Raw genomic sequence first — 27500 nt, 5'->3', positions numbered from 1 at the left:
TCGTCTTCGTCTCCTCTGGCTTTCCACTATCACCACCACTGCCACTTACACCTCCTCCTCTTCCTCCTCCTGTAGGCAGTGAGCAGGGCATTGGGACTCGTACATTTCTTCTACGTAGTCCTGGCCGGCAGCTCACTTGGCGGGCTGTTCTCTAGTCACCTTGGCTCTCTTAAGTTCGAGCCGCTGCGTCTCCTCCTGTCCATCCCGCTGTGTTTCCTGCTGCCTGTGTTCGCCTGCCGCCCCCTCGCAGTCTGCATAGCCCTCACCAGCGCCGTCAGTCTCCCCCTGTGGCCGCTCGTCGGGACACAAGCGCTCAAAATGGCTGAGAAGAAGGAAACACGGAAGGTTGAGTAAATGTTTGGGTTCCCTGAATGCGTACGGTAATGGTGGTGGGATTAGAATGTGTATGGTAGTGGTGGTGGGATTAGAATGCGTATGATAATGGTGGTCGGGTTGTCAATGTGTGTGGTAGGTGGTGCTGGGGATAGAATGTGTATGATAGAGGTGTCTAGTTGTCAAAATGCGTACGGTAATGGTGGTGGGGTTAGAACTTAGAATGGTTATGGTAATGGTGGTGGGGGGTTATCAGAATGTGTACGGTAATGATACTGCAGGGTTAGAATGTGTATGGTAGTGGTGTCTGGAGTTGTCAGAATGTGTATGGTAATGGTGCTGGGGTTGTCAGAATGCGTATGGTTGTGATAGGATTGTCTGAATACATATTGTTGTGTCTGGAGTTGTCAGAATGCGTACGGTAGTGTTGCTGTGGTTAGAATGTGTATGGTAAGTGAGTATTTGGGTTGCAAGAATGTGAATGATAAGAAGTGGTGTTGTCAGAATGAGTAAGATAAAATGTTAGTACAGTATATACCGTACTTACGTATATCTGTCTTATCAGGGTATCTGTGTCTTCCCTTTTTTTATTAGATTAGATGACGGGGTTGTATGAAACCTGAGAATAGAGAGAGAGAGAGAGAGAGAGAGAGAGAGAGAGAGAGAGTGTGTGTGTGTGTGTGTGTGTGTGTGTGTGTGTGTGTATAGGCAAGTAACCAAAAACGCTTTACTCTTTCACCACGAGAGTTTCCAATAGTGGTGAAGTGACACGGACTTTTAAGGGTGTATTTATTGTTCTAGTGAGAGATTAACATTTGCAATACGAATAGGAGAAACATTTGAAAACTCCGCTAATCATCCCTGTGGCCTTGAAAGCATAGCCGTGGTGAGAGAGCAAAGTGTTTCTGAATATCCATCCAGCTAGTCACATCACTCGTTTACCACTTGAGATTCTGTATACTGTGTTTGAATATGCATGATTTGTAATTAAAGAAAAAAATAAATAAATAAATAAAGTAAAATAAAACCGTATCTTCGTATAGTTATGCACATTACACGTATATTTTTCCCCATGACATACAGTGAGGTACAACTGCACGGAAATAGAACAGTTGAAGTACAGCATGCACGTTTACACTCGACATCGTACCTTTGTAGAAAGTATCGAACCTTGTATAGTCGTTGTATTTCACGTGGTTAAACCCTCCAGTAGATAATAGCAACCGTGCATTGTGTTTATTTTATCCATCCTTCTTTATTTAGTTTTCTTTCGTTCCCTTTATTCATGTGTTTATTTTCTCCTTTCTCCTTTCATTTTCTCTCGTTCCTTTACTATGGTCTTTATACTTTCTCCTTTCTCCTTTATCCTTTTTTTTTATTTTTCTTCTTTCGCTCCTTTATTCGTATTTATTTTCCCCTTCCTTTAATTTTTCTCTCGTTCTTTTACTAATGATTTTCTACTTTCTCCTTTTTCCCCTTTTCTCTCTCGTTCTTTTATTCAGAGATTATTTTCTCCTTCCTCTCTTCCCTTTCTCTTTCGTTCCTTTTACTAACAATATAAATCAACAACTATTCCCTCCTTCCTTCCTTTCTTTCCTTTCCTTTCCTTTCCTTCTTTACCAACAACTTTTCACGTAAGTACTGAAGTGAAAGTCTTTATTTTCGTCGCTCCTTCCCATATATTGCCTTGATTTCTACGGTTATAGTTTTTGAAGTGTTCCTTAACGAGGCATACTGGTCGTTAGAAGGTATTATAGTTTGCTACATGGTTAGGTTGGAAGGAGAGAGGAGACTGAAGGTGAAGGAGATGGAAGGAGGAAGGAAAAGAAAGAGAATGGGAGAGAATAGAAGGAACATGTAGGAGGAGACGGTGGGAGAGAATAGGCGGAGGAAGGAGGAAGGAAAACAAAAGAGAATAGAATTCCATGTAGGAGAAGACGGTGGGAGAGAATAGGAGAAGGAATATAGGAGAAAAAGAAGTGAGGTTAGGTTAGATAAAGAGGAAGGGAATGAATAAGGAGAAATAGTGAAAGAAGGACAAGGAAGAGGAGAAAGAGAACAGTGGCTATTGGAGGAGAGAGAGAGAGAGAGAGAGAGAGAGGCGAAGGAAAGATGATATTAGTAGGGAGGAGAAAAGAGAGAGGGAGAGTGGGGGCTAAATGATAAGAAGGAAGGAAAGTGAAGTCAGCGAAGACGGCAGGAGCTGGTGCTGGACCCACGCGCCGCACAGGATAAGGCAGGGATTTTAGTGCGCAGGGCGGCTCAGTTTGCTGTTGGCCAAGGGAGAAGACAGACTACAGGAACTCGTGTGCAAAAGGTGAGTTAATGAGTTACCTGTAATTAGAGTGTTTGTGTTGATAGTGTAAACTTTATAAAGTGTTTGGGAGGTGGTGTATGCAGTGTTATGTTGACGATGACGTGTGGTTAATGCTTGTTACGTGAGGTAATTATGTCTTTTACTACGATACGAAAGGATTAAACATTAGCAGAGGTAGTGTTGATAATGTAAGCGTTATAGGAGTGTATGAGAGGGAATGGTGCGGTGTTGTGGGGTTATGCAGTGTTGTGGTGACGATAGCGTGTGGTTGTGTGGTTATTGGTAGTTACGTGATACAGTTAACCATTTCACTGCGATACGAAGGGATTAAAACACCATGAGAGGCAGTGTTAATAATGTAAGCGTTGTAGGAGTGTATGAAAGAGGGTGGTGCAGTGTTGTGGGGTTACGCAGTGTTGAAGTGACGATAGCATGTGGTTAATGCTTGTTTGGTAAGGTAGTTAAGTCTTTCGCTGCTATCTTCAAGCATCTACATAGAGGATTAAATAGATACTGCAATTTCTTCCCATTCAAATGTTGCAGGAGGCTGTAGAACAAGTAAAGGTGCAAGTGAATGGCAATTAAAGTAAGATGTGCCAACTGGTAGTGGAAGGGTTTAGTTAAGGTGTGTTTTGAGGTGCTGGGTTGGGGTGCGCGGGGTGAGGGTGTGTGGTGGCATTGGTGAGCTGGCGTGTGGGCGTGTATGGTTAGTACGCCGTTGTATTTTCGCGCAGGTAAGGCAGAGGCTTGTGGCAGAGGGTAAGTGGTGGGGGGTGGTTGTAGTTGTGGTGATGTGCAAGTTACGGTTGTTTAGTAGGGACTAGGGAGAGGGATCATTAGTGGGTGGTTCGTGGTAGGGAGCAGTTAGATGCTATAATTAGTGGAAATTATTAAACTCGCGATTTAATTACATTCTCACATACGGACGCAGTATATATTCTGACTAAATTAGTTTTTTTTTTTAATAAAGACACATTCGGGTCTTTGTGTATCAAGAATATGGTCTAGGCCTAATTATCGAAACACACACAGGCCTAATAATGTAAATCTGACAAATATGAGCAAAAAGTGTCGCCTCCAAAAAAGTGTTGCCGGGGCGGACCACTTCCTTCGCCAGCCACCCCGAGTCACGCTACTGAGCCATGGCCTAGAGAAAGTATTATTATTATTATTATTGTAGTAGTAGTAGTAGTAGTAGGAGTAATCGTAGTAGTAGTTAATATATGAAATCTTTCTAGAAGCTAATTTGTAAGATGATGTGATCAACACACACACACACACCCCGGTAGCTCAGTGGTTAGAGCGCTGGCCGGGTGGAGATATTTGGTTCTCATTTCACGTGTAGGTGGTGTTCACCTAGCAGTGAGTAGGTACGGGATGTAAATCGAGGAGTTGTGACCTTGTTGTCCCGGTGTGTGCCTGGTCTCAGGCCTATCCGAAGATCGAAAATAATGAGCTCTGAGCTCGTTCCGTAGGGTAACGTCTGGCTGTTTCGTCAGACTGCAGCAGATCAAACAGTGAAACACACACACAGACTTAATTTCTTCTGTAATTTCCTGCATTTCTCTCTCCTCTCACCCTTCCCTCTCCCCCACCCACGCCCCCTCTCTCTCCTCTCACCCTTCCACGCCCCCCGTTCCCTCTCTACCCCTACTCTTTCCGCTCCCCCACCCACGCCCCGTCCTCTCCTTGTCTCCCTCTCCATTTCTTTCTCTCATCCTCCTTTTTTCTTGTTCTTTTTCCCTAACTAGATATTTTGACACGAGTCAGGTTTTTTGTCTGGAGACTTGGGTAAGAAGTAAAAAAACAAGTGGGAAAAAAAAATATTTCATTGGTATGAATACAAACAAATCCCTTCAATAAATCTGTTCTAAATCAACTAAACAAAACTGGATAACTGTTCTAACTAAATACAAAACTGGATAACTTCTGAATTAAAAAATAATGACCTTTAGAGAAAACGTAATGTAACTAAACTTTCACACTGGTCTTCACAGCACATGCCAGTCCATTATCTGCTCAACCATGTCATACAATGAGCATCTCCTTGTGGTGCTGAGTCAAATTAACATCACTAAAATTTCTCTTTGTTCCAGATAATAGACTGTCAATCAGGAGCAGCTATTGGGATCATAAACTCCCAATCAGGGTCAGCTACTGGGCCTCTGCATCACTCCAGTGCTCCACAAAGAGTGTCATTACAGTGCCAAGTGCGTGGGCGAGTCTGTTGAAGAGTGGGGAGTTAGAGAATGAGGTAAGCTGGTGGTAATGTAACATGCCACTCCATTGACTGTCTTAAGACTGACATGAACAGCTAATGGCAGGAATTGTTTAAAACTATGGTCATAATCTTAAGCATTATTTAGCATCCATGAAATTACCTTGATTGTTTTGACTCTTACATCATGATCCTCTGATTAATCCTTCCACTATATCTAACTCCCTCTTAGTATTGCTTTCTTTCCCTAATCCCTTAATATCTCTAATCTCTCTTACATCAGATCCTCTAATTATTCATTCTTCCACCTTATCTAACTCCCTCTTATTAGTATTACTTACTTCCCTAAAAAAAGTCAGTGTGTCTCCTTAAGCGTTATCACCTTCCTAGAAAAAAACATTGGTTAACCCATTCACTTTTGGACCTTTACCATAACCACTTGCAACCTTTCAGGACAACTAATCTCCATGCAATGTTTTTTTTACAGTATCCTCAATGTGAAGTATAACCATAGCAGTAAAAGAGTGCCACTATCAAAGCAGTGATGGCAGTCTTGTACATGTATATGAATGGCAACACTAACCTGGAAATGGAACAAGAAAAGCTCTCTAAATCAGCCTGTACTGCCAACAAGGCTGTAATCATCTCCATCTTGCGTGCACCATGGTTCCTCCTCTCCTCACTAGCTGCTGCCTCTCCTCTCACAGTTCCAAAGAGGTTCCTGGACTGTGGATGGACTGGTGACTCCTGTGTGAAGTGGTGGTGGTGGTGGTCATAGAGAATTATTAACATGCTCTTATTCCTACTGTATGGTAAGTCTGAGAGGAATCTTGTGTCCTATGATCTTTCCCATTGTTTTGTAAGTGTGAGGGGGAAACCTTAGGTCCTCTCAGTTAAGATCACTCCTCTTTTGTGATGTTGCTATATAGTGTTTTATAATTACACCATCATAGATTAGGACTTGGCATTGAGAGAAGGTAAATACAGAGGACTTGAATAGAAAACGTTATTTTATTTCAGCCTGTCATGGTCAAACAACCTTTTTAATTTGAATGCATCTTATTTAAAACTACTCTATTGCCAACAAGCACACACAGGATATACTCAAACTTACTTTATTAGTTTTCACACATTCTATAATACTCTTCCTTTTCAACTCATTCCTACTTCTACAACCACTCCTCTCAGTCAGAATGCAATATTCATCACCAGCACACCATCAATACTCACGTGTCTTGATACAGGTGTCTGCTGTGGCTGGACGAGCTGCCTGTACATCCTGCTGCTGAAACTTGAGATGGCAGACTGTGGAGTAACCTTGGCTCTGGGGGCGACGGGCTGGATAAGTGAGGGCTGGATGCGTGGTGGGTTTGTCTGAGGCCTCTCCTGCTCCCTCACTTCACTCTTTAATGCTTCTGATGGAGGAGATGGGGTTTCAATCTGCTGGTTCTTCTCTGGTGTAGTGGTACCCGAGTGGTCCATTAGCTCACCTACTGCTGCATCTGCCTGGTGAATTTCTGCAGTGGTTGTGATGGTGACTAGGGATGTCTGGTCCTTGTCGTACCTGAGCTCAGCCTTGACTGGATCACTGGACAGTGATTTATGGGAGGTTGAATCTTGGCCTCTGACAACTTGTTTTTTCTCGATGTAGGACGCCTCAGCTTCCGCAACATAGCTGAATTTTGGTGCAGGGCTTGTGGACTTGTTGAGGGGGCTGTCAAGCAGTGTGCTCTGTAGAGGCCCTGATGTAGGTGCCTGTGTGTCCGATCCTGGGATAATGCTTATGTCTATGGTGCTAAGATGGGATGGGTGCTGTGGTGACTGTGGAGTGCTTTCTACTCTAAATGGCTGAGTTGATGCTGGTGCTGGTGAAGTTGTTACCATCTCGGTGGTTTTGGGGACTGAGTTGGTGGCGAGGTGTGTGGGTGGCATTTGGTTGTCTTGTATTTCTGCGTCATAGTGGTCATTGTGAGTTGCAGGACGGATGCTCAGCTCTAGGTCCTGGCCAGGCGAGTCCTGAGGTGGCTGTGACAACACATGAAATGCCGGTGACTCGAGGAACAGCACAGGTGTAGATATTGGAGTGACTGGGCTCTCCTGCACCTGTGGGGACACCTGTGGCGCTGGTTTCTGAGGTTCGGTGATAAATGGCTGAGATGGGCGAGGTAACGGTGAAGGACACCTGGCATCCACCTCACCTTCTATTGCATTTTCCATTCTCGTTCCTTTCCCTTTGGCTGCAGCAAGTTTGAAGTTCGTGAAATTTGACGTACCAGACTCCACCGAGCTTCTGCTTGTGTGGCGGAGTGTTTCAGCAGAGGATTCATGCAGGGCTGAGTAGTCTGCCAGAACAGCACTGGTGAAAGTTCTGGAGTCCGTTAGTAACTGTGAATCATCCACCAGAGAGGTACCATCTTTCGAGACCTGCTTCCTTCCAGACCACTTCCTGCTCCTGGTGAGGCTGGCGTCTTCCTTCTTTGACTTCTTTTTCTTGGCGGATGACGGTTCCCACTCGTCATGACTGCTTGTCTGGCTTTGCTCTGAGATGGAGGTGCTTTTCAACACTGGAGGAGGGGACACTATTCTATTCCTTTTGGCACTTCTATCTGATAAGGAGTGGTTGTGGACATTCCTTGCAGTGTCTTTAGTAGTAGTAAAACTTAAGGGACTCTTTGATAGATTACTAAGTCTATCATCAGAGAGATCCCCAATGTCTGATGTGTTTGGGGAACGATTACTGTCTTCCTTTGTGTTATATTTTTTTCTCTTCAGTGTGTGGTTCCTGTCTTCCTTGAATGAGAGGTTTCTGGTGGAGGCGTTGCTGTAAGTTCTCTGGTGCTTGATTTTCTCAATCCTGAGCATGAACCAGGAATCCACCTCCTCCTCAGGGTTCGAGTCAAGGTCTGAGTAGATGGAATGCGGATCATCCTCTATCCCAGACTCCTCCAGGAACCCACTTGCTCTTCTAGGAGGTGGCAGACTCTTCCGCTTCCCTCTACCTCCTCTGGATCTTCGGCTATTACTGTTGCTCCTTGAGACTCTGCGCTTTTTCCCGGGGCTTTGTGTCTTGGTTGTGTGTGTTCTGTCTGTCATCTTATTCACATCATGCTGGAGTGAGTCAATAAGTGAGGTGTTGGTCTTGTGGTTAGTTTCAAGTGTCGTTTTTCTCTCCTCCATGTGGGGCTGATTCAACACCACACTGGCCTGGGCTGTGGGGTCAAACAGTTTGCGTTTATTCCTGATCCTGTGAGTGGTCGAACTGTTGCTGGTGTTCAGTGATGTTGGTCTCTGGGTGATCAGTGCAGGATGGGACACTTGCTGTTCCTTCACACTTGTATTTCCAGTGGCAAGTTTTCTACCTCTGTTATTTATGTATGGTGTTTGTTTCCTTGCATGCTGCTCTTGTTGGTCTAGTAGAGGATTTTTAGGCATTTTGGTGAATGACTTCTCCCTGGATCTCTTTGTGTCCTCAAGTACGTGTGGGTCATAATTTTTTGAAGCATTACTATCTTCATTCAGACCACCGGTGACTGATTTACTATTAGTCTCGTCTGCACACTCTTCTACCAGCTTGTATTTAAGAGATCTCACCTTCTTTGTTCTTTGTTGTACTACCTTAGATGCTATGGAAGTATTGTGTACATTCTCTTCTCCCTGTGTATCCCTCTCCCTATCAAGTCTCTCCTTTCCTCCTCCAGAAGCTGCCTGAGGGTCATCACACTCTGCCTCACCACTAGTGTCTTTGTAGTGAGGGTCGTCTTTCACTTTTACCATCAACAAATTAAAGGTAGGGGACATACTTAATTTCTTCAACATGTGCACTGGCTTAAAATCTTGGGAGTCATTGGCAGTAGTTTTTTCTACCTGCAGCGAGGGTGGCAGTGCTGTTTGTGGTATAGATTTATGTGTAGATAGTCCTGTGTGTGTAGTTTCCAGTGGAGTGGGAGAAGTGCGTTGATCATCCACATCCTTGGGAACAGTCCTGTCTTGAGGTGATGGTGAGGGGGTTGGTGCTGGTGCTGGTGTTACTACTGGTTCAATAAAAGGCTGTGTTGTATCCTGTGTTTCCTCAGCAGTGGAGTCTGAATGAAAGAGCTCCTCATCATACACTTGTCCTGAAGGTAATGGCGACTCGTTCATCAAAGCAAGGCCAGAATACACGTTGTCTTCAGTGTGTGTTTCAGGTCTCATTTCACTGTGTGCTGTGGCTGCTGGACTTGCATCTGTGTGCTCATGTTTGTCACCTCCATGGCTTACTGGATCGAAAGTGTTGAGTTTAACTTCCTGAGAGCCTGTTTCAATTGGCTTAGTACCATCTGATGTGTCACGAGCATGGCTTATAACTGGTTTTGCAGTGTACTCTTTATTCTGTGCATGGCTTAGCGGCTCAAGGTGAGGCTCAACTTCTGGAGATTGTGATATGATAAGGTCAGCGCTGCCTAGGTCGATCTGCACAGCCTCTGCCTCATTCACCTCAACAATGCTCAGCTCGATAATATCATGATCTGCTTCCAGTGCCTTCCTGTTCTCTTGTGCAGTAAGTGTTGGGTCTGCAGTGATGCCTGGGTCAATCTGCACAGCCTCCGCTTCATTCACCTTGGCAATACTTGTCTCGGCATCATCAAGATCTGCTTCCTTGACGTTCTCTTGCTCAATATGTGTTGGGACAGCTTCACCTAGAGTCCTGTTGGGGATTACAGCCATAGTACTTGTTTTGGCATCCTTTGTAGTTCCTTCCTTGTCCTTCTTGTTCCCCTTGACTGATTTCTTCTGAGAGGGTCTTCTGGAGGCTTGCTTCTTGGCTCCCCTTGCTCTCTTTCCTACCCGTGTGCTATTGGTGGCCGACTCGTTTCTAGAGAGGCTTTTACGAGTGCATTTTTTAATTCCCTCAGACTTTTCCATCGTTGTGCTGGTTTGTCGATTTGAAGACTTTGCGTCACTGCCTGGATCAAAGCCTGAAAAGTCATTACGGGTTTCTATTCTTAAGGGAGGTGTCTTTGTCTTGTTTTCTATGCAAGGTGGTGTTTTCGACTCCTGTTCGACGTGAGACGTTTCCGTAACCTTAGCATGACAACCAGGATCCTGTTCACCATTAGTAGCGTCTGAGGGAACACCATTGGCATCAGCAGCAGCAATAGTTGTGGTGGTGGTCTTTGAGGCCTTAGCTACCACCAAAGACTCATTAGAGCTGGGGAGGACTAAATCAACCACCTTCACCACCAAAGACTCATTAGAGCTGGGGAGGACTAAATCAACCAAAGTCACATCTTTCTCCTGCTGCTGCAATTCACTCGCATTCTGGGCAGGCTTCATCTCCTCTGAGTCAGGCTTGTTGCTCTGTTTGTTCTTAATTGTTGGCTTTGGTTGGGGTGTTGGTTGAGGTGTTGGTTGGTCCTCCTCTTCATCAAAAAGGACCTGAGAATTCTTGCCCAACGTCTTGCCAGCTCTCAACACAGCAGTTCCAGGACGCGGCGATGTGAAATGAAGTGGTTTGTAGCAATGTGGTGAGTGGGAAGTGTCTGTGTTGCACCTCACCACCCCTGTCTTTCCTTTCTTCTTCTTGTCCCTGGTGGTGGTGGTGGTGGTGGTGGTGGTTGCCGTCCTCCCACTCACCTCATCAAGGCTGTTTAGTTCTGGATCGAGCAAAACTTCAGATACTTTTCGTTGTTTAGTAGATGATGTGGGTTTGTGTGGCTTTCTGGGGCCTGCTGGTTTGTGTGGCTTGCTGGGTCCTGCTGGGTGTGAATTGTCTCTATTAATCATAGGCAGCAATTAATGGCTAACTTATGTGCAGCGTGTTGTATGTAGTTAGTGCTGGTAAATCTGACTCTAGTTTAAGCATAGTCTGTTGTCGTTTGAAATTTCTTGTCTGAAGAACACTTGTACTCAACTATCACTATTTAAACAGAATATCAAGCACCTACTCACACACACACACACACACACACATGTGAACAACAACATCAAAAATAGAGAAAGTATTGAAAGTTTAGAAGTAAATGGAGTATGCAGTGAAGATCCCAGGAAATGGCAGAGGCTATGAATGGATGCTTTCGGAAGGTATTCACAAAGGAGACTGCTTTTGACAAACCACTGGTAATGGAACAGAAAGGGATTATGAAGGAGTTTCAAGTAACTGTGGAGGAGATCAAGAACATGATGGGGAGTTTAGAAGTGAGAAAAGCTGTGGGACCTGATGGGGTATCAGGATGGATTTTAAGAGAATGCAGGGAGCAATTGGCAGAAAAAGTTTGTGAAGTAATTGATGCCTCATTAAGGGAAGGTGTAGTGCCCCAAGACTGGAAAAGAGCTAACATTGTCCCAATCTATAAATCAGGTAACAAGAGAGACCCATTGAACTATAGACCAGTGTCACTTACAAGTGTGGTAGCTAAGATGTGTGAGAGGGTGGTGAAGAATAGATGGACAGACTTCTTGGAGAAAACACACGGCAAGGAGGACCAAAGAGACACACAAACCGAGAGATAAAGAGATCCTACCAATGACAAGACTAGACTCCACATCCTCCACATCCCCTTCACAATCCAAGGACACGGCAGAGGTCTTCTTGCTCTTGTGGGAGGTGGTCACTGTGGACTGCGTGGAGCTCAAGGGTGGAGCGAATAGCCCATTTGGTCCATCAAACTGTGAAGAATGAGAAATGTGAGTGTGTGAAGGCATAAGGAATGAGTGGACTGGTCATGGGTGTAAGGAAAGGATGGGATGTGCAGATGAGTAAAAAGAAATAGGGTGGTATAGGAAAAGATTAATAAAAAGGAATAGGATGGGATAGGTCTAGATGAATAAAAGGAAACATTTGACAGAGAATGATGAGGAACTGAGTGTAGAGATGGATGTTATGGTAAGGCAGGATGAAAAGAAAGTTGAGGTGTGTGAGGGAAAACTGATCCAGGATTATGAGTATAGGAGCAAAATGTGTGATGGTGAGATGCAACTGGATGAAATGTTATAAGAGGGATGTGTTGAGGAAATGAATGATGTGTGGATGTAGTGATGTTGACTTGGTGGAATGAGATGTGGTGAGGGAAGGCAGAGGAAACCCAAGTAATGATGAAAATGTCAGTTACCGAAAATAATTATGATTCTTGTCTACTTAACATTTTGGATGATTTTTTTTTTTTCTTCAGTTAATTCTATGATCACAAACAAGACAAAAAGACCTACAAACTCAAACATTTACCCCAAAAAAACAACAAAACAGCACAAAAATAAAAAAACAAAACATTAGACTAGGTGAAGAAGAGAATGACGAGCATCACACTGACACAACACAACACGAGACATTCCAAACAAAACATGGAATAAAAAAAAAAAAAAAAAAGATCAGTCCCAACAATCCCACTAAATAGAAGACTTAAACACTAGAACATTCCAAACAAAACTGTGGAAGACAAGAAACAACACACAACACAAGACATTCCAAACAAAACGGGTGACAAAGTGAAAGACGAGAAAGATGCACTATAACAATGAACACAGCAGGCAACACAAGAATGTCACTAAAAAGACGGACACAGGAGATGAAGTACAAATGAGAAAAATGGACCGTCGCCCTGAAACAACACACAACACAAGACCCTAAACAAATGTGACATAGTTAAAAAGAATTGCCTGTCACACTGAAACAACACACTCCACACACAGAACACTAAGAACACTCCATACTCCAGGGGTGGTGGGTGTGTCAAGATGTATTTCCACATCAGTGAAAGCTCCGGAACTCTTGGGATGGGTGCAGGAGGAGGTGGAAGTCATGCCATCTTGTCCCTTCAGTAGTGTGCAATGTGTTGTGGTGTGGTTAGGTAGACATTGATGAAAATAAATAGAACAAGTGGTGCATTATTTTTTTAAGTCAATGCAAGGGTTAAAGTAGACTTTAAAATAGATAAACAATATATAGAAAAGGTTGAAGATGCATTGTTTTTTATTAGCCAATGCAAGGTTTAAGGCCCTTCCAGACGACGGGCAATTGCACGGCGGCCACTCGGATTTGCCCATAATTCTCTTGCTTTGAAATAGTGTTACCAGATCAAACAGTCCAATTAAGGCGGGCAGTAGGCACAGGCAGGCAAACGTATGACTTCAGTTGGACACCGGGCAGAGGGCAGTCAGAGCTGTGGCAGGCAACGTCGGCCAGTGGGATGTTCGGTATGACAACATGGGACGTAAAAATTGTAGCCAGACAGGTAAAGCTAAATGTATAGCTTTGTGTACAATAATTATTGCTATGTGCAAGAAGAAAAAGGAAAGGAGAGAGAAGAAACAATGGTGTAAACAATGGTTGGAAAATAGAACAACATTTGGAAGTCACGTGACACTTTTTCTATATTCCACAGTCTTCACATTCCACTGACACGGTCCTCTCGATCTGTAAAAATCTATTAAATGCCTAGTTGCTTCCCTTGTCCACTTATCCATGACTGTCTGGATAAGTGTTCACTCCATCTAGTCTACAATTGACACAGATACTGACGGAGGCCATGGTGTTGACTTGTAACATCGTGTGTCTGGCAGCGTGATTCCTAGTCAGGCGTCCATCCAGTGCCTCAACGAAAGGTGCAGGCACTTTGATGGTTTGCCTGTGGTTTCCTCATATATGATGTCATCTACATTCGTGATTGCCACCCATACCACAGAGAATTCGTAACAGTGCCTGCCCGTCGTGTGGAAGGGCCCTTTAAGTTAAATACATAGGTAAATATGTAGAATAGGTGATGTATTGTTTTCTAAGTCAATGCATGCACACAGGTTAGGTAGACATTTTTAAATTAGGTAAAAATATATAAAGTTGAAGATGCAGTTTTTCTTTTAGTCAATGCAAAGGTTAGGTCAGATGGACATGCCTAAAAATAAATAGAAATAAATAAATAAAAAATTATAAATAAAAAATAAAATAAAATAAAAAATAAAGTTAGGTAAAATAGTCAAGTGGGCCAGCAAGGATTACAGGTAAAAGCATTCTGAATATATAGAAATAAAGAAAAGGTGAAGAATGAGAAGAAAAAAAAGTTGGAGAAGGGTTAGTGTTAAATTAGAAAGTTAGGAACAGAATTAGGTGGGCCAATAAGAGTTAACGGTAGAAACATTCACAAAAGGTATAAAATAAATTGTTCTTTTAGTCAATGGTATTACAAGGAAGGACTAAGTTAATTAAGGAAGAATATTAGTACAGATAGAAAAGCCACATTCATTGGGTTAAACTAGAGAAAGCCCTTAAGAGCAGGGAACGACAGGGAACGATAAATAGAAGTAGTTAGATCAGTTGTGTTTAGTATAACCTGGAAATAAACCTTCAACATTGCACACACCTATACAATGATATTTCTGTTAAGTGTTGTGCAGTGTTGAGCCTTAAACACTGCACACAAAACCGGTAACATTACTCCACTTTCATTGTCTCCTGCAGTTAAAAAAAAAAAAAAATAAAAAACAAAATAAAATAAAATAAAAAAAAAAGCCTTGCACTCTAAAAACACCTGCATTACATCTTGCCATAAGGGTTAATAAGAACAAAACACCATCTTGTGCAGTATGAACCTAGCACTCTAAAAACACCTGCATTACATCTTGCCATAAGGGTTAATAAGAACAAAACACCATCTTATGCAGTATGAACCTAGCACTCTAAAAACACCTGCATTACATCTTGCTTTAGGGTCAATAACAACAAAACACCTTCATTATCTTCCACACTAAGAACCTTGCACTAAAAACACCTGTACTACATCTTGCTTTAAGGTCAATAACAACAAAACACCTTCATGACTCACCTTGCTGTGCTTCTTTGCCTTACATCCCTCTGGCTCTAAGTGAAGCACCTGAGGGAGAGATTGAAGCACACACTGTTACATCTGTTAAGTCTCAACCCACATCTTACTTCAGGTATTTGTAAGTTTTAAGGAACGCTACCGAGTGATTTAAAGAATTTCCACCGTCAAAAAGGAGAAATACTATTATAAGACTTTCTAATTCTTGTGGCCTGCTCAAATCCTGTGTTGTATTATTTTTTTTTTTTCTATGTAAGAGAGGAAAACTGGCCAAGAGCAATAAACAGTCAAACAGAATGGCCCACTGAGATGCCAGTCCTCAAGCATGGTCAAGAGAGTTAGCCAAAACAATAGGATAAATGTCATGAAACACACACACACACAACACACAAATATACCTTCAGCTTGCTTCCAAAGATATGGTAGCACAGTTTCTCCAGCATCTCCAGTGGTGAGAACTCAAGGAACACCACACTGGACAGCAAAGCATAACTCTCCTCGTTCAGTGGCATGGAGAACAGGTCCCTCACTTCCTCTACACTGCCATACTTCATCTCCAGTGTGTAGGTGTGCATGTGGCAGGTCAGAGTGGCTAGCTGCACCTGGTCTGGGTACAGGAACAGGCACTCCCACTGGCAGGATGGGTGGTGTGTCAGGGAACATAATCAGAATTGGGTGAAGGTGGCAGGGAACATGTGTAGAATTGGGTGGAGCTGGCAGGGAACACATTTAGAATTGGGTGGTGAAGGTGGCAAGGTACACGTGTAGAACTGAGTGAAGGTGGCAGGGAACATGTGTAGAATTGAGTGAAGGTGGCAGGGAACACGTGTAGAACTGAGTGAAGGTGGCAGGGAACACATGTAGCATTGGGTGAAGGTGGCAGGGAACAGGTGTAGAACTGAGTGTTGTAAGCCAGAAATAAATTCAGAACACGTGACTCTATTGGTTGACACTGGCATTGCCTGGCCTGGGCATCTGGGAATTAAGCCCAGGATTTTCTTTTTTTTTTTTTTTAGCCCTGGATGATTCAACAGAGGTGCAACACAACATACCAGTGATGGGAGGAAAAATAAAGCTTAGAGTTAAACTGACTCATGTGATGTGCATTTTTTGAGGAAATATGGCTCCTGATATATTCTGCAGGCATCATCACTCAACTTTTTTTCACATGATCTGGTGTAAGTAAATAAATGATCTGGTGTAAGTAAATAAATAAAGAAAAGAAAAAAAAATCATGTAAGCTATCATGCTTTAAAAATTGCAGAGGGGGAATATGACCACTTCAGTCAAAAATGTTTATCTTTTGCTTTAATCCCTTTGTTATCTATATGTGCATCATCCTGTTTCTATTAATATAATACCATTTAATTTTGACACATTTTGAAGTCACCACAAGGGTCAAGAAAGATCCCCTAGACTTCCCTATAAGGCTCTGGTTCAGCCCCCAATGCTTTCAGTCCCATGAAATGCCCCTGCTGGTTAATAATAAATGGATGGATTGATTAACCCTTTGCAATTTGGTACATATTGGATTATGAAGCACTCTCAATGTATGGAAGGATGGATTAATGCTTTGCTATTTGGTACATTTTGGATTATGAAGCACTCTGAGATGTCTTTACTTGTTCTGCAGGCAATCTTAACACTAGATAAACATACATGAACAGGTACCGTTAAATAGATAAGAACATAAACAAAAATACACAAACACACACATTAGATAAACATACATAAATAAACAGGTAAAAAATGAGAAAAGTAAAATAAATTAACACACTGGTAGCAACAGAAGACAGATAAAGTAATGGCAGACAAATGACAGAGCAATTGTGACAGATGGTAGAGAAATCATAGACAGAAGATAGACAGAGCAAAGGTAGACAGGAGATAAAGCAGTGGTAGCCAGATGACAGACAGAGCAATGGCAAAATTGATCAAGTGAACAACTGAACAAACCCACAACTCACCATGTCATTCACTGCCGTCGCACCCTCCACTTGGCAGGTGACCACAACAGACAGGAAGCCAAAGTTGAAGTCCACCCAGAACATTGGATAGCTTGGGTTCTATGGCAGAGTGACAGGTGACAGTTAGTACTCAAGGGCGACTTTTTTACTAAATGAATTGGTAGAGTGAACCGCCAAAATTTTTCGTGGTTCTGTAATCGTTGGTTCATTTTAACATGGTTTTATTTCACTGGTACTTAACTTCTAACCTCTTCAGTACCACAATGCATTTTAATATCTATTCTGCTTACTATTTAGTGATTCTATACACCTTCAGAAACTCATGCGGGGATTAAAATAGTGAAGACTCAAGCCATTAATCTTCTGACCTTCACAGACCCTTTCTAATGTAAACAAAATTGTCTACTCACACCAAAAATTCATGATAAAAAATGTGTCCTAGTATTGAAGAGGTTAAATGGCAATCTCACTTTATCACAGAAAAATTGGCTATTATATGATTAAATTAAAAGCTGAATTTTGGTGAAAGTTGAGGAAAAGGTTAGGTTAGGTTAGGCATACTGGTTAAGAGACAATACATAGATACTTTAAGGGTAGTAGGAGTAGCAAGCACAGTTACATATTTCAGGATAGCCTTGGGAAAAGAGCTTGTGATAAACTAGGGGAGGGAGGATTCACTATAATTGAAGGGTTACTTGCTCTCTGTTACAAATCAATCTTCTCCTCCTCTTCTTTGAGTCACAAAAAAAATATCACCTTAGTGTATAGATATTGCCTTCTGCTAAATAGTCTTTCTTCTCTTCCTCCTCGTCATTGAGAGAGAAAAAAAAATCACCTTAAGTGTATAGATATTGCCTTCTGCTAGTCTTTCTTCTCTTCCTCCTCTTTTGCCTAACAACAAGAACATCAACTTCAGTGTATAAATGTTGTGTTGTATGTCATCTTTCTTCTCCTCTTCCTCCTCTTCTTTGAGTAACAAAAACATCAACTTAGTGTATAGATAGTAACAAACAAGAAAGATGAACAGGAATACAGTAAAGTCCCGGGTTACGTCGGTCTCGAGTTACGTCAGTCCACTATAAGGCAATTTAAGATTAAAAAAATTGAAAATTTATAAATCGTAAAGTGCAGGATTTATTGTTATTGTTGGTGGTTGCCCGCCACACCGCCCACCTCACGCTTGAATACAATAACACCCTGCCTCAGTTCCACCACACCATCGCCCCTGGCAAGAGTGTTATCCTACTTCTGCGTTTACTGACTCAAGTTCTTAGTATCTTGCTCAATGGCACCAAAGAGAAAACTTCTTAGTGACAGCAGTGATGCTAAGAAAAGGAAAACCATTACACTACAAGAAAAAGAGGACATAATTAAAAGACATGAGAAGGAGGCAGCAGCTGTGTGTGAGGGAGGGAAGAAAATGGGAAGCCGTTACCATGACAACGGGAGGTTGACGACCTTGAGGGCTCGCACACCCATCACAACAATAACAACTCCGGAGCCTTCGCCTGGGCCACACGACACTTGCAGCTGACTTGCACCGTCTGCGCCTGTCTGCTGATCCCTATTGCCCTTTCCTATTGCATTTCCTGCCCCGCTGCCCACGCTTCTACTCCCACCGCACTGCACTACGCTCCCAGCTGTCCCCCTGGGCGTCACAACATTCGACCTGCCCACCCTCCTGGCGGCCTCAGGCGTCCACCCCTCTTGGCAACCTGCAGTCCTTCGCGTTCGTGGCCCTAATCAACAACAAAAACAAACTTGTGTTTCATATTCCTACGTAGTTGTAAATAATATAACAATATAACCTTTAACTTACCTGAATGACCATAAACAATGATTGGTTGAAAACTCGATAATATGCTTTGAAATGTATGGAAACTCGAGTTACGTACAAAATCGACTTACGTCATGTTTCAGGAACGTAACTCTGACGTAAACCGAGACCTTACTGTACTTTAGAGGGAATGAACTGCAACAAGAGGTGACGTGCGGAGTAGTGACGAGTGCAGAGACAGTCCGTCCATCTCACCTGGGGTTTGTACAGCCTGAGCTTGCCGATGTGCGCCTTGTGGCAGGGTAATGTGTACACCTTGCAGGCGCTCCCCAGTGATGCGTTGTATGCGTTGAGGAAGCGACGGCAGTGCTGGGGAGAGAGGGGATGTCAACACCAGCTCCTCACAAACACAAACACAAACACACACACACAGGATGCAGTACACAAGGAGCCTGATTCCATTTTGGAGGGAAAGTAAAAAAAAAAACTTGATGCCAGTCCCCGAGCAGGTCCGAGAGAGTCAATGCACACAATACACATCAAACTTGTGCAGGCACACAGTTAATATAGCTTCAGTCAATTCTGGGAGACACACACACACACACACACACACACACACACACACACACACACACACACACTATCATAAATACAGTACATAAGAGCCATAATTCTATGCTGAAGGAAGATGACTTAGGCGGTAGGTTTGTATAAATATCCCCAGGTCGGACTGCTTTATCAATATCAACTGAAAATGTATTAACATCTCCTGTAACTCTCTTTCCTGCACACTCCCCTCTCTCCCTACTTCCTCTCACCCAAACACAGATAGATTTACAGATAGATTTATTGATCCAACATACACATAACCAGACCAAACAACACCTAAACACCCCCAACACTCACACCCCTCCTACTTCCCTCCATTTCTCCATCCATCCTCCTCTCAACTCTCAAAAGATAGGAAGAAGTAGTAAGAAATGTGGAAGAGAGAGAGAGTTAGCGGAAGAACGTAATGGAATGAATAAAAAGACGACGAATGGAAAGAGAATAAAGAAACAATACAAAGGAATGGATAGAGAAGAACAAAGAGACAATATGAATGGACACAGTAAGATAAAGAGAATAAAAGAAAAAGAAAGAGAATAAAGACAACTAAAGAGAATAGACAGAGAAGAACAAACAGAAAATAAGGCAAATGGAAAGAGAAACTAAGACAATAAGAATAGACACAAGAATAAAAAACAGGGAAATAGCAATACAAAGACCTAACTTCCCAACTTGACCTGACCTGACCTGACCTGACCTAGCCTCTCCTCCCTCACACACTCACAGGGTCAAACTCGGTGATGGTGAGGAAGAGGCTCTGAATGGTGCAGTCAAGATGGGGGAACCAGAGGGCAATGTTGCGAGTCCTGTCCGCCAAAGAGGTCATTCTGTACATGAGTTCCACCAAGCTGGCCTGCATGTCATACTCTCCCACCTCCTCCAGCAGCTGTGGCACCATCATGCTGTCGGGAAAAGGAATGCTGTGGTGCTGTGGTGTTGGTGGTGTGGTGTTAGTGGTGTGGTGTGGTGTGTTGTGCTGTGTGTGGTGTTGGTGTTGTGGTATTAGTGGTGTGGTGTTTTGATATGTTTTGTTCTTTTTACTGGTGTTTTTTTCTTTTCTTTCATTTTGTTTTGCTCTCTCTCTTTCTTTCTTTTTGTTTTGCTATTTCTCTCTCTCTCCTTCTCTTTTTGTTGTAACTATTTTCAAATGTTACAGAAATGATTGGTGGGTTGCTGAGAGTGTTTGTAATATAGAAGTGTTGTTAATCTGTGACTTAAACTATAAAAATGCACTTAAATATGCTGTTATTCCTATTAATAAGGTAGAAATCTTGTTAATTTGCCACCAAAACTAAAAATATACTTATAAATGATGTTTTCTTGTTAATAGAAGTGTTGCTAATCTGCTACCAAAAAAACTAAGTATATTGTTTTCTGGTTAATCTGTCACTAAAACAATAAAAAAAAAAACACCCTTAAAATTCCTGTTTTCTTGTTAATACTATAGAAATGTTGCTAATCTGCTACCCCCAAAAATTAAGTATATTGTTTTCTTGATGATATTGTGAAAGTCTCGTTAATTTGTCAAAAAAAAAAAAAAAAAAAAAAAAAAAAAAATAAATAAATAAAAAATTAAAAATCCTGATTTTTTTGTTACTAGTGTGGAAATGTACCACTGCAACTAGAAACACGCCCTTAAAATTCCTGTTTCTTGTCAATAATGTAGAAATCTTGTTAATCTGCTACTAACACTGTAAAACCCTCTTCAAGTCTAATGTTAATACTGTATGTCTCGTTAATCTGCTACCAAAACCATAAAAACATCCTTAAAAATGCAGATTCTCCTGTTAATGATATAGAAATCTTGTTAATCTACCACTAAAATTGCAAAACTACATTAAAAAGAGAAAACAAAACATCACACACACACAGATACTCACAACAAAGCATTACACTTCTGCCTCAACACATAGCGACTAGCAGAGTTCATTTGGAGCAGCAGGTCGTTAAGGTCCTTGAGAACATTGCGGCGCTGGAAACTGCCTTGTCTGCTGTCCACCACCACACTCAGCTGACTCCTTACCACCAAGAACCCCTGCCTCAACACAGCTCCCTTCCAGCACTCCAGCAGCATCTAGTGAGAGAGGAGTAGGTCAGGGAAGCGAGGAGGGTGAGGAAAACGTACCTGCATACACACAAACAGCATCTAGTGAGAGAGGAGTGGGTTAGAGAGGAGGAGGGCGAGGAAAACATACCTACAAACACAAACACACCTTAAAGAACAGCGTTAACCCTTCCACAAACTCCATATCGTTGAACCTTCCACTACCACCACCACCGCCATCGTCCCCAGTCATGAAGAGACAAAGACGAGCATATCCCTTCACGGCACAGCTGACTGGACTTGGCACTTCCTCCTCCTGCTGCTGCTGCTGCTGCTGCTGCTGCTGTGACCTGGCATACTCCTGTAGCAGCTCCAATAGACTGAGAATGCTGGGTGATCTTTCCTTAACAGCCTGTGGGAGGTGGAGTATGTGAGGAAGGCAGGGAATGAGGGAGAATGAGCAAGTGTGTAAGGAAGGTAAGGAGAGGGAATGAGTGAGGAAAGACAAGGAATAGGTGTGAATGATTGGGTGGGGAAGGTAAGGAGAGGGAATGAGAGTGAGAAAGACAGGGAATGAGACTGAATGGGTGAGTGGAGAAGGCAATTATAATATGACTTTACAATATAAATAGACAAAGCCTTAAAAAGAAAAATGACAGACATCACAAAAAACTCCTTAAAATGAAAAAGATGCCACCAAGTATCATAAAACACCAACAAATTATATACACACCTTGTACAACACATCTCAAAACAACAAACAAACCAAACACCTAAAAAAAGCCACCACAACACCACAAACCACCACCAAATCACACATGTACACAACACTGGTCACACACCACCACCAAACACAACATCAACAACACCTGGGCACCAAACACCATACAACACCACACACCACCATCGAACACCACAAAACACCAACAAATCACAAAAAACAACCACACAGTATCACACAACACCCACAAAACAACCACACAAAATCACACATCACCACAATGCACCACACACCACCACCAAACACCACAAAAGACCCCCAAACCACCTGACCTGACTGACATGTTCCAGCAATAATTTCCCTCCTTCAGGTGACCACTTGGGGAGCACCTGCTTGTCTCTAATGACCTTCAAGACCTTCCTGCTGGCCACACACGGGTCACTTGGCTCATACCACTGGGTGAGGAGTGAAAGCAGAGTGTACTGGATTCCCTGGGTGTGTTCTGCGGTGTTGCTAGTCCCCTGGTTCTTCTTCTTCTTCATCTGTGGAAGTGGTAGTGGTGTTGAGGGTGTGTGTGTGTGTGTGTGTGTGTGTGTGTGTGTGTGTGTGTGTGTGTGTGTGTATGGTATGGTTCTTATGCTGTTGTAAAGTGTTTTATTTGGTGAAGTTGAGCATATGACCGGTGTGTGTTGCTTGTGTTAATGCAATGCTGTAGTGCTGTAGTAATAACGTAAGACAAAAACATAATTAAGCCTGTACAAATATATATATATATATATATATATATATATATATATATATATATATATATATATATATATATATATATATATGGGTGAATAAAAAAGTTAGCATAGGCCATTAGAACATAATTACCTGAAAAAAAAAAAAAAAAAAAAAAAAAAAAAAAAAAAAATTATATATATATATATATATATATATATATATATACATAAATAGATACATACATCCTGTGAATAAAATAAATAAAATCAGTAAAAATAAATGTTTTTTTTTCAATATTAACAGATTTCTTTACTATTATTTTTGTTAGTGAATGAATAATAAAAAAAGCAACTTCATTCATAACTCAAAAATCCTTATCTTCTTTTTTTCATTCCTTTTCAGCAGTCAGTCCTTGGTCCTTACTTTTCCTCTTCCTCCTCTTCCTGGTGTAACAATGTCACTGTAACAGCTGGTGTCATAAGGCCTAGATCAACCTTGTCCAGGAGAGAGACCACCATCAATCTGCCGTGTCTGGCTACAACTGAGCTGGACATTCAGGCGACCTCAATTACACAGCTTGAGCGTGTATGTACTCTTAACGTTGCTCTCTCTCTCTCTCTCTCTCTCATTTACTACGTTAATTCCACCACACACCAATAACACCCCTCACCACACATCACCACCACACCACCACTACCCATAGAACACAATACATACAAAGAAACACCAAATTAAACAGAAAAATGAGTAAAAATGGAGAAAAAGATAAAAAGAAAATAAGAAATCGTGAGTGCCAGAGGGTCGGCAAGCAATGTTCTTATAGTATTCTGCTTTTCTCAACTTTCCAGGGTTGCTTGGAGTGTTCTAGAGGGCCAGAGGGGAGTGTGGGTAATTAGTGGTTATTTCTCTCACCTGTCCACCCGCCATTAGGTTGAATTGTCCGGGAAATCTTCGAAATTGTGAAGGAAATATCGGGAAGGAAATATCGGGTGTAGCGCTGCGTGTTAAGGTTTTGGCGCCATCTTGACAAGTTGACAGGTGAGGTCGTGCACTTTTGTTATTTTGTTTATTTTCTTTTGTTTCTCGGCTAATTTTACTTACTTATTTATTCTATTTATGCATTTTATTTATGTTATTTAATGATTGATTTATTTTTGCGGTTAATGTTCGCTATCTTAGTAATGATTCGTATTTATTTGTAATCAGTACAACATTTTTTTTACATTTCGGATTTAGCTTGCTGTTGTTATCATTTGATTTTATATTTATTTGACGAGATATTTACCCTTTAGATTTTAGTATTGTTATATCCACAAAATTATGCGTTTTTTTTTTTTTTCGGAACCCACAACTTGGAGGAAAGATGAAGGACGAGGCTGGAAGAAGGATGATATGGGAAAAGGCAGCCACGCACTTCGCGAAAGAATGAGGGGAAAAGAAGGGGGCGTCTCACACTTGCAGGAAGGTTAAAGGGACATTAATATATCCAGGAGTGCAATGTATAAAGGCAGAGAACCCATGACGTGGCAGGGGTGAGGCCGCTACGCTTCGTCACCTGCTCGGCACTCGACCCAACCCTACAACTAATGAGACACGAGGCCGACACACCCACACCGACACTTCCCCATTATAGCTACTTGTTTGGCCCATGTTCGCCTCGGGGGAGTGATCATGGAGAGATATCAGTCCACCAGTAAAGTGTAGAAATCTTCAATACCAAATCATCACATGCAATGCCAAATAATTACATGCAATGCCAAAACACAGGGTTAGATTACAAGCGCGCCAAAACACGCGGGAGATTCATAAACACTGTTCTACCACGACAATTTTCCAAGCCCACAGAGACAGCTACACTTATTTTCAAGACAGTTTCTACTTTTAATTAACCAGAAATCTTGTTAGCCCATCACCAGAATCTTAAAAATACCTTAAAACATGAATATCTTCACCTAGAGCCCTTTGGAAAGCAGTGATTGTGAGAGAGCAGATTACGGCCCGTAACCCCTTCACTACCATGACGCATTTCCATATTCATTCTGGTTACTATTTTTGGTGATTCTATACAGCTTCAAAAACTCATGTGTGGGATTAGAATAGTCAAGACTGTGGCCATTAACCTTCTGACCTTCATAGCTTCTTGCTAAAGTCAATAAAATAGTCTAATCGTACACAAATTTCAAGGTAAAAATGTGTCCTAGTATTGAAGGGGTTAACATGAGATATTTCAGGAATTTCACTTAGTTGTTGTTCTGTGAGTTCAACGTGCAAAGCAAAGTACAGCAATGCAAAGTCCTTCATGTATCATCAGCTCATTAAACACTAACTATTAACTATAAAGAATAATAAATGAAGCGATAAATTTTGGCGCGCTTTATCAGTACGCATGTTTAGCCCCTTCAGTACTGGGTAGAGCTGGGCAGGAACCGATTCTTAGAAACGGTTCCGCTTTAACGGTTCCACATGAATAGCTACAGATGGTATATACGCATGAGTTACAAATAACACATAGTATGCTATAGTGCTTATTTAAGAATGTTATCATTAATATTATTTAGAATCCTTGCAAATGCCAGTATCTACAAATGAACGAAGTAGAGTATAATACAATCATGTGTACTGCAGGCAGGCTTGTATCCATTATTCAAAGAAATTGCACGAATAATATATAAAAAGTTCATTCATACTGGTCATTGGCCAATAGCAGGCACCGATTTAGTGTTGCCATATCACCATCATGTCTTTTCGCTCTGATAAGTAGATATCCTATGACGTCACAACATAGGGTATATTGGTGCACACCCAAACCACTTAAAACACCCAAAACTAACCCAAAACACACTTGCAACACCACGCAACACCTCAAAATGTCCCAAAATACACCTAAAACTCACTATAAACATCCAGTATACGCCCAAATCACCCGAACCACCCAAATACACACACACTTACAACACTCAAAACTAACCCCAAACACTCTTCAAACAAAGCAACACCTCAAAATCCACCAAATCACACGCAACCTTCTCTAGAAACACCATTATTCGCCAAAATCACGCCCACACACACCCAAACCATTTAAAACACTCAAAACTGCAATAAAACACACTCAAAACACCATGCAACACCTCAAAATGCACCAAGACACCCCTAAAACTCACTAGTAAACACCCAATATAAACACCCAATATAAACACACACCCAAACCACTTACAACACTCAATATCATCCCCTACCACACTCAAAAGACATGCAACCCCTCAAAATGCCCCCAAACACATCTAAAACACACGCAACCTACTCTAGAAACACCATTATACGCCAAAATCACCCCCCCCATACACCCAAACCATTTAAAACACTCAAAACTAAAATAAAACACACTCAAAACACCATGCAACACCTCAAAATGCACCAAGACACCCCTAAAACTCACTAGTAAACACCCAATATAAACACACATCCAAACCACTTACAACACTCAATATCATCCCCTACCACACTCAAAAGACATGCAACCCCTCAAAATGCCCCCAAACACATCTAAAACTCACTAGAAACATTCAATATATACCTGAATCACCCTCACACAAATCCAAAAGACTCATAACGCACACCTACACAGCTTAAAACACTCAAAATTAACCCCAAAACACACTCAAAACACCACACAACCCTTCAAAATGCTTCCAAAACACACTCAAAACATGCAAAAACTGAAACACATCTCAATCCACATACTCAAGGTCCGCAAATATACCTAAAAAGCCTAAAACACACTGAAAAGACACAAAATGCACCAAAAAAATACTCATAACACCTTGCAACACCCTGTATATATCTATCCCAAAAACAACAGTATGCATTATAAAGAACGTTAAGATTAAAAGGGACACTTACCTAAATATTACACCTTGGCTCCTTCACCTATTTCGCTTCTATTTCTCATTTCCTCTTCATCTTCCTCCATTGTTTCTCTTTCGTCTTTCTTCTACTGCTTCCATCTACACGCCTGAGCCTAGAAACACATCAAAACACTAGATTTTAGACAAAATATTGAGGAAATGGAGGGTGACTTAAGTATTGTGGCTTGGCTGCTGCTCCTCTTCCTCCTTCCTTTCGCGTTCCTTCCTCCTTATCCTCCTTTATTTCTCCTTTGTTCCGCCTTCTGCTACCAATATCTACACACCTGAACCTAGAAACACACGAAAACACGTAGAAATCACTAGATATTAGGCAAAATATTGACGAACTGGGGTGTTGGAAAAGAGGCGCCAGCCCGGGGCTATGATGAGTCACCACCTGGGCTGTGGTCATCAGAGAAAACGGGAACGGGGGTGACTCGGCTAAATTACGTAAATAATTTGATTTAAAAAATGACTTTTAGAAAAACTGAAGCCACGGCTGAATGCATGACATTTTATGACGTGATAAATATTTAAACTAATTTTCAAAATATCAAAATATCTCCAGCTCAACTAGTTTTTAAAAAATGTCTAAATTAATTACGTTAAAAGTATAAAACATTTTCAACAATAACTTTCCTAAAACGTCCTGGAAAATCAAGCCATTTTTACTTGGCGAGTATTTTACCACATTTCACGGAGTCTGAGCTATCTTTTAAGACAATCTACAGCGAGATACACCGAGAAGCAGAAACGTGAGCAAATTAAATAAAGAAAAATAAGACTTTTATTCAACAGCACCAAACGCCATTTCAAAGTCCACATATTTCAGTCAATAGATTAATTTCACACTTAAAATAATATAGACATTTCTTTGATACCATAAAGGCTCACTTACAGTTTCAAATAAAAAAGCTCAAAGTTGGAAATTGAAATTTTTGACCGTTAAAAAGCCTTTAACATACGCCATAAAACACCACTAAACGCTACATATTTACCCAGTACAGGCGCAAAAAACACTTCAAACACAACGAAACATTTATAGAAACCATAAAAACATACCATGGATGCGTAATATTTCAGTTAGGAAATATT

The 27500-nt window shown here is 41.6% G+C and overlaps 2 protein-coding genes and 1 long non-coding RNA gene across 6 annotated transcripts in view; 1 reads left to right on the top strand and 2 right to left on the bottom strand.

Moving 5' to 3' along the window:
* The window catches only part of LOC123501971 (alkylglycerol monooxygenase-like), a 7487-nt gene extending 5926 nt beyond the window's left edge, over positions 1-1561 (top strand). Inside the window, exon 9 of the mRNA XM_045251093.1 lies at positions 76-1561. Coding sequence (XP_045107028.1) covers positions 76-354 — 279 coding nt within the window. The 3' untranslated portion in view covers positions 355-1561. The remainder of the gene's footprint in view (positions 1-75) is intronic.
* Positions 1562-4739: 3178 nt separating this feature from the next.
* LOC123501970 lies at positions 4740-26458 on the bottom strand. 4 transcript variants are annotated; one of them, XM_045251090.1, is made up of 14 exons: positions 26401-26458; positions 22107-22316; positions 21223-21465; positions 20890-21083; positions 19734-19911; positions 18656-18769; positions 16624-16722; positions 15055-15288; positions 14660-14707; positions 12555-12656; positions 11369-11513; positions 6099-10603; positions 5452-5615; positions 4740-4874 (listed from the first exon to the last, which is right to left on the bottom strand). In XM_045251090.1, the coding sequence occupies exons 2-14, from the start codon at positions 22314-22316 to the stop codon at positions 4805-4807; spliced, it is 6306 nt and encodes a 2101-aa protein (XP_045107025.1). In that variant the 5' UTR covers positions 26401-26458; the 3' UTR covers positions 4740-4804. The 4 variants fall into 4 exon arrangements, with proteins under 4 accessions (XP_045107025.1, XP_045107023.1, XP_045107024.1 ...); XM_045251088.1 differs by lacking the exon at positions 26401-26458 and adding an exon at positions 23413-23537; XM_045251089.1 differs by lacking the exon at positions 26401-26458 and adding an exon at positions 23413-23537 and having other exon boundaries at positions 6099-10600.
* A 6-nt stretch (positions 26459-26464) lies between these two features.
* Positions 26465-27500, bottom strand: part of LOC123501969 — a 20428-nt gene continuing 19392 nt past the window's right edge. Inside the window, exon 4 of the long non-coding RNA XR_006673748.1 lies at positions 26465-26518. This is a non-coding gene — a long non-coding RNA (uncharacterized LOC123501969). The remainder of the gene's footprint in view (positions 26519-27500) is intronic.

The sequence above is a fragment of the Portunus trituberculatus genome, chromosome 10, assembly GCF_017591435.1.
Source record: "Portunus trituberculatus isolate SZX2019 chromosome 10, ASM1759143v1, whole genome shotgun sequence".
Taxonomy (NCBI): Eukaryota; Metazoa; Arthropoda; class Malacostraca; order Decapoda; family Portunidae; genus Portunus; species Portunus trituberculatus.
The sequence above is the reverse complement of the archived record's forward strand: the minus strand, read 5'-3'. Positions and strand labels throughout refer to the sequence as shown.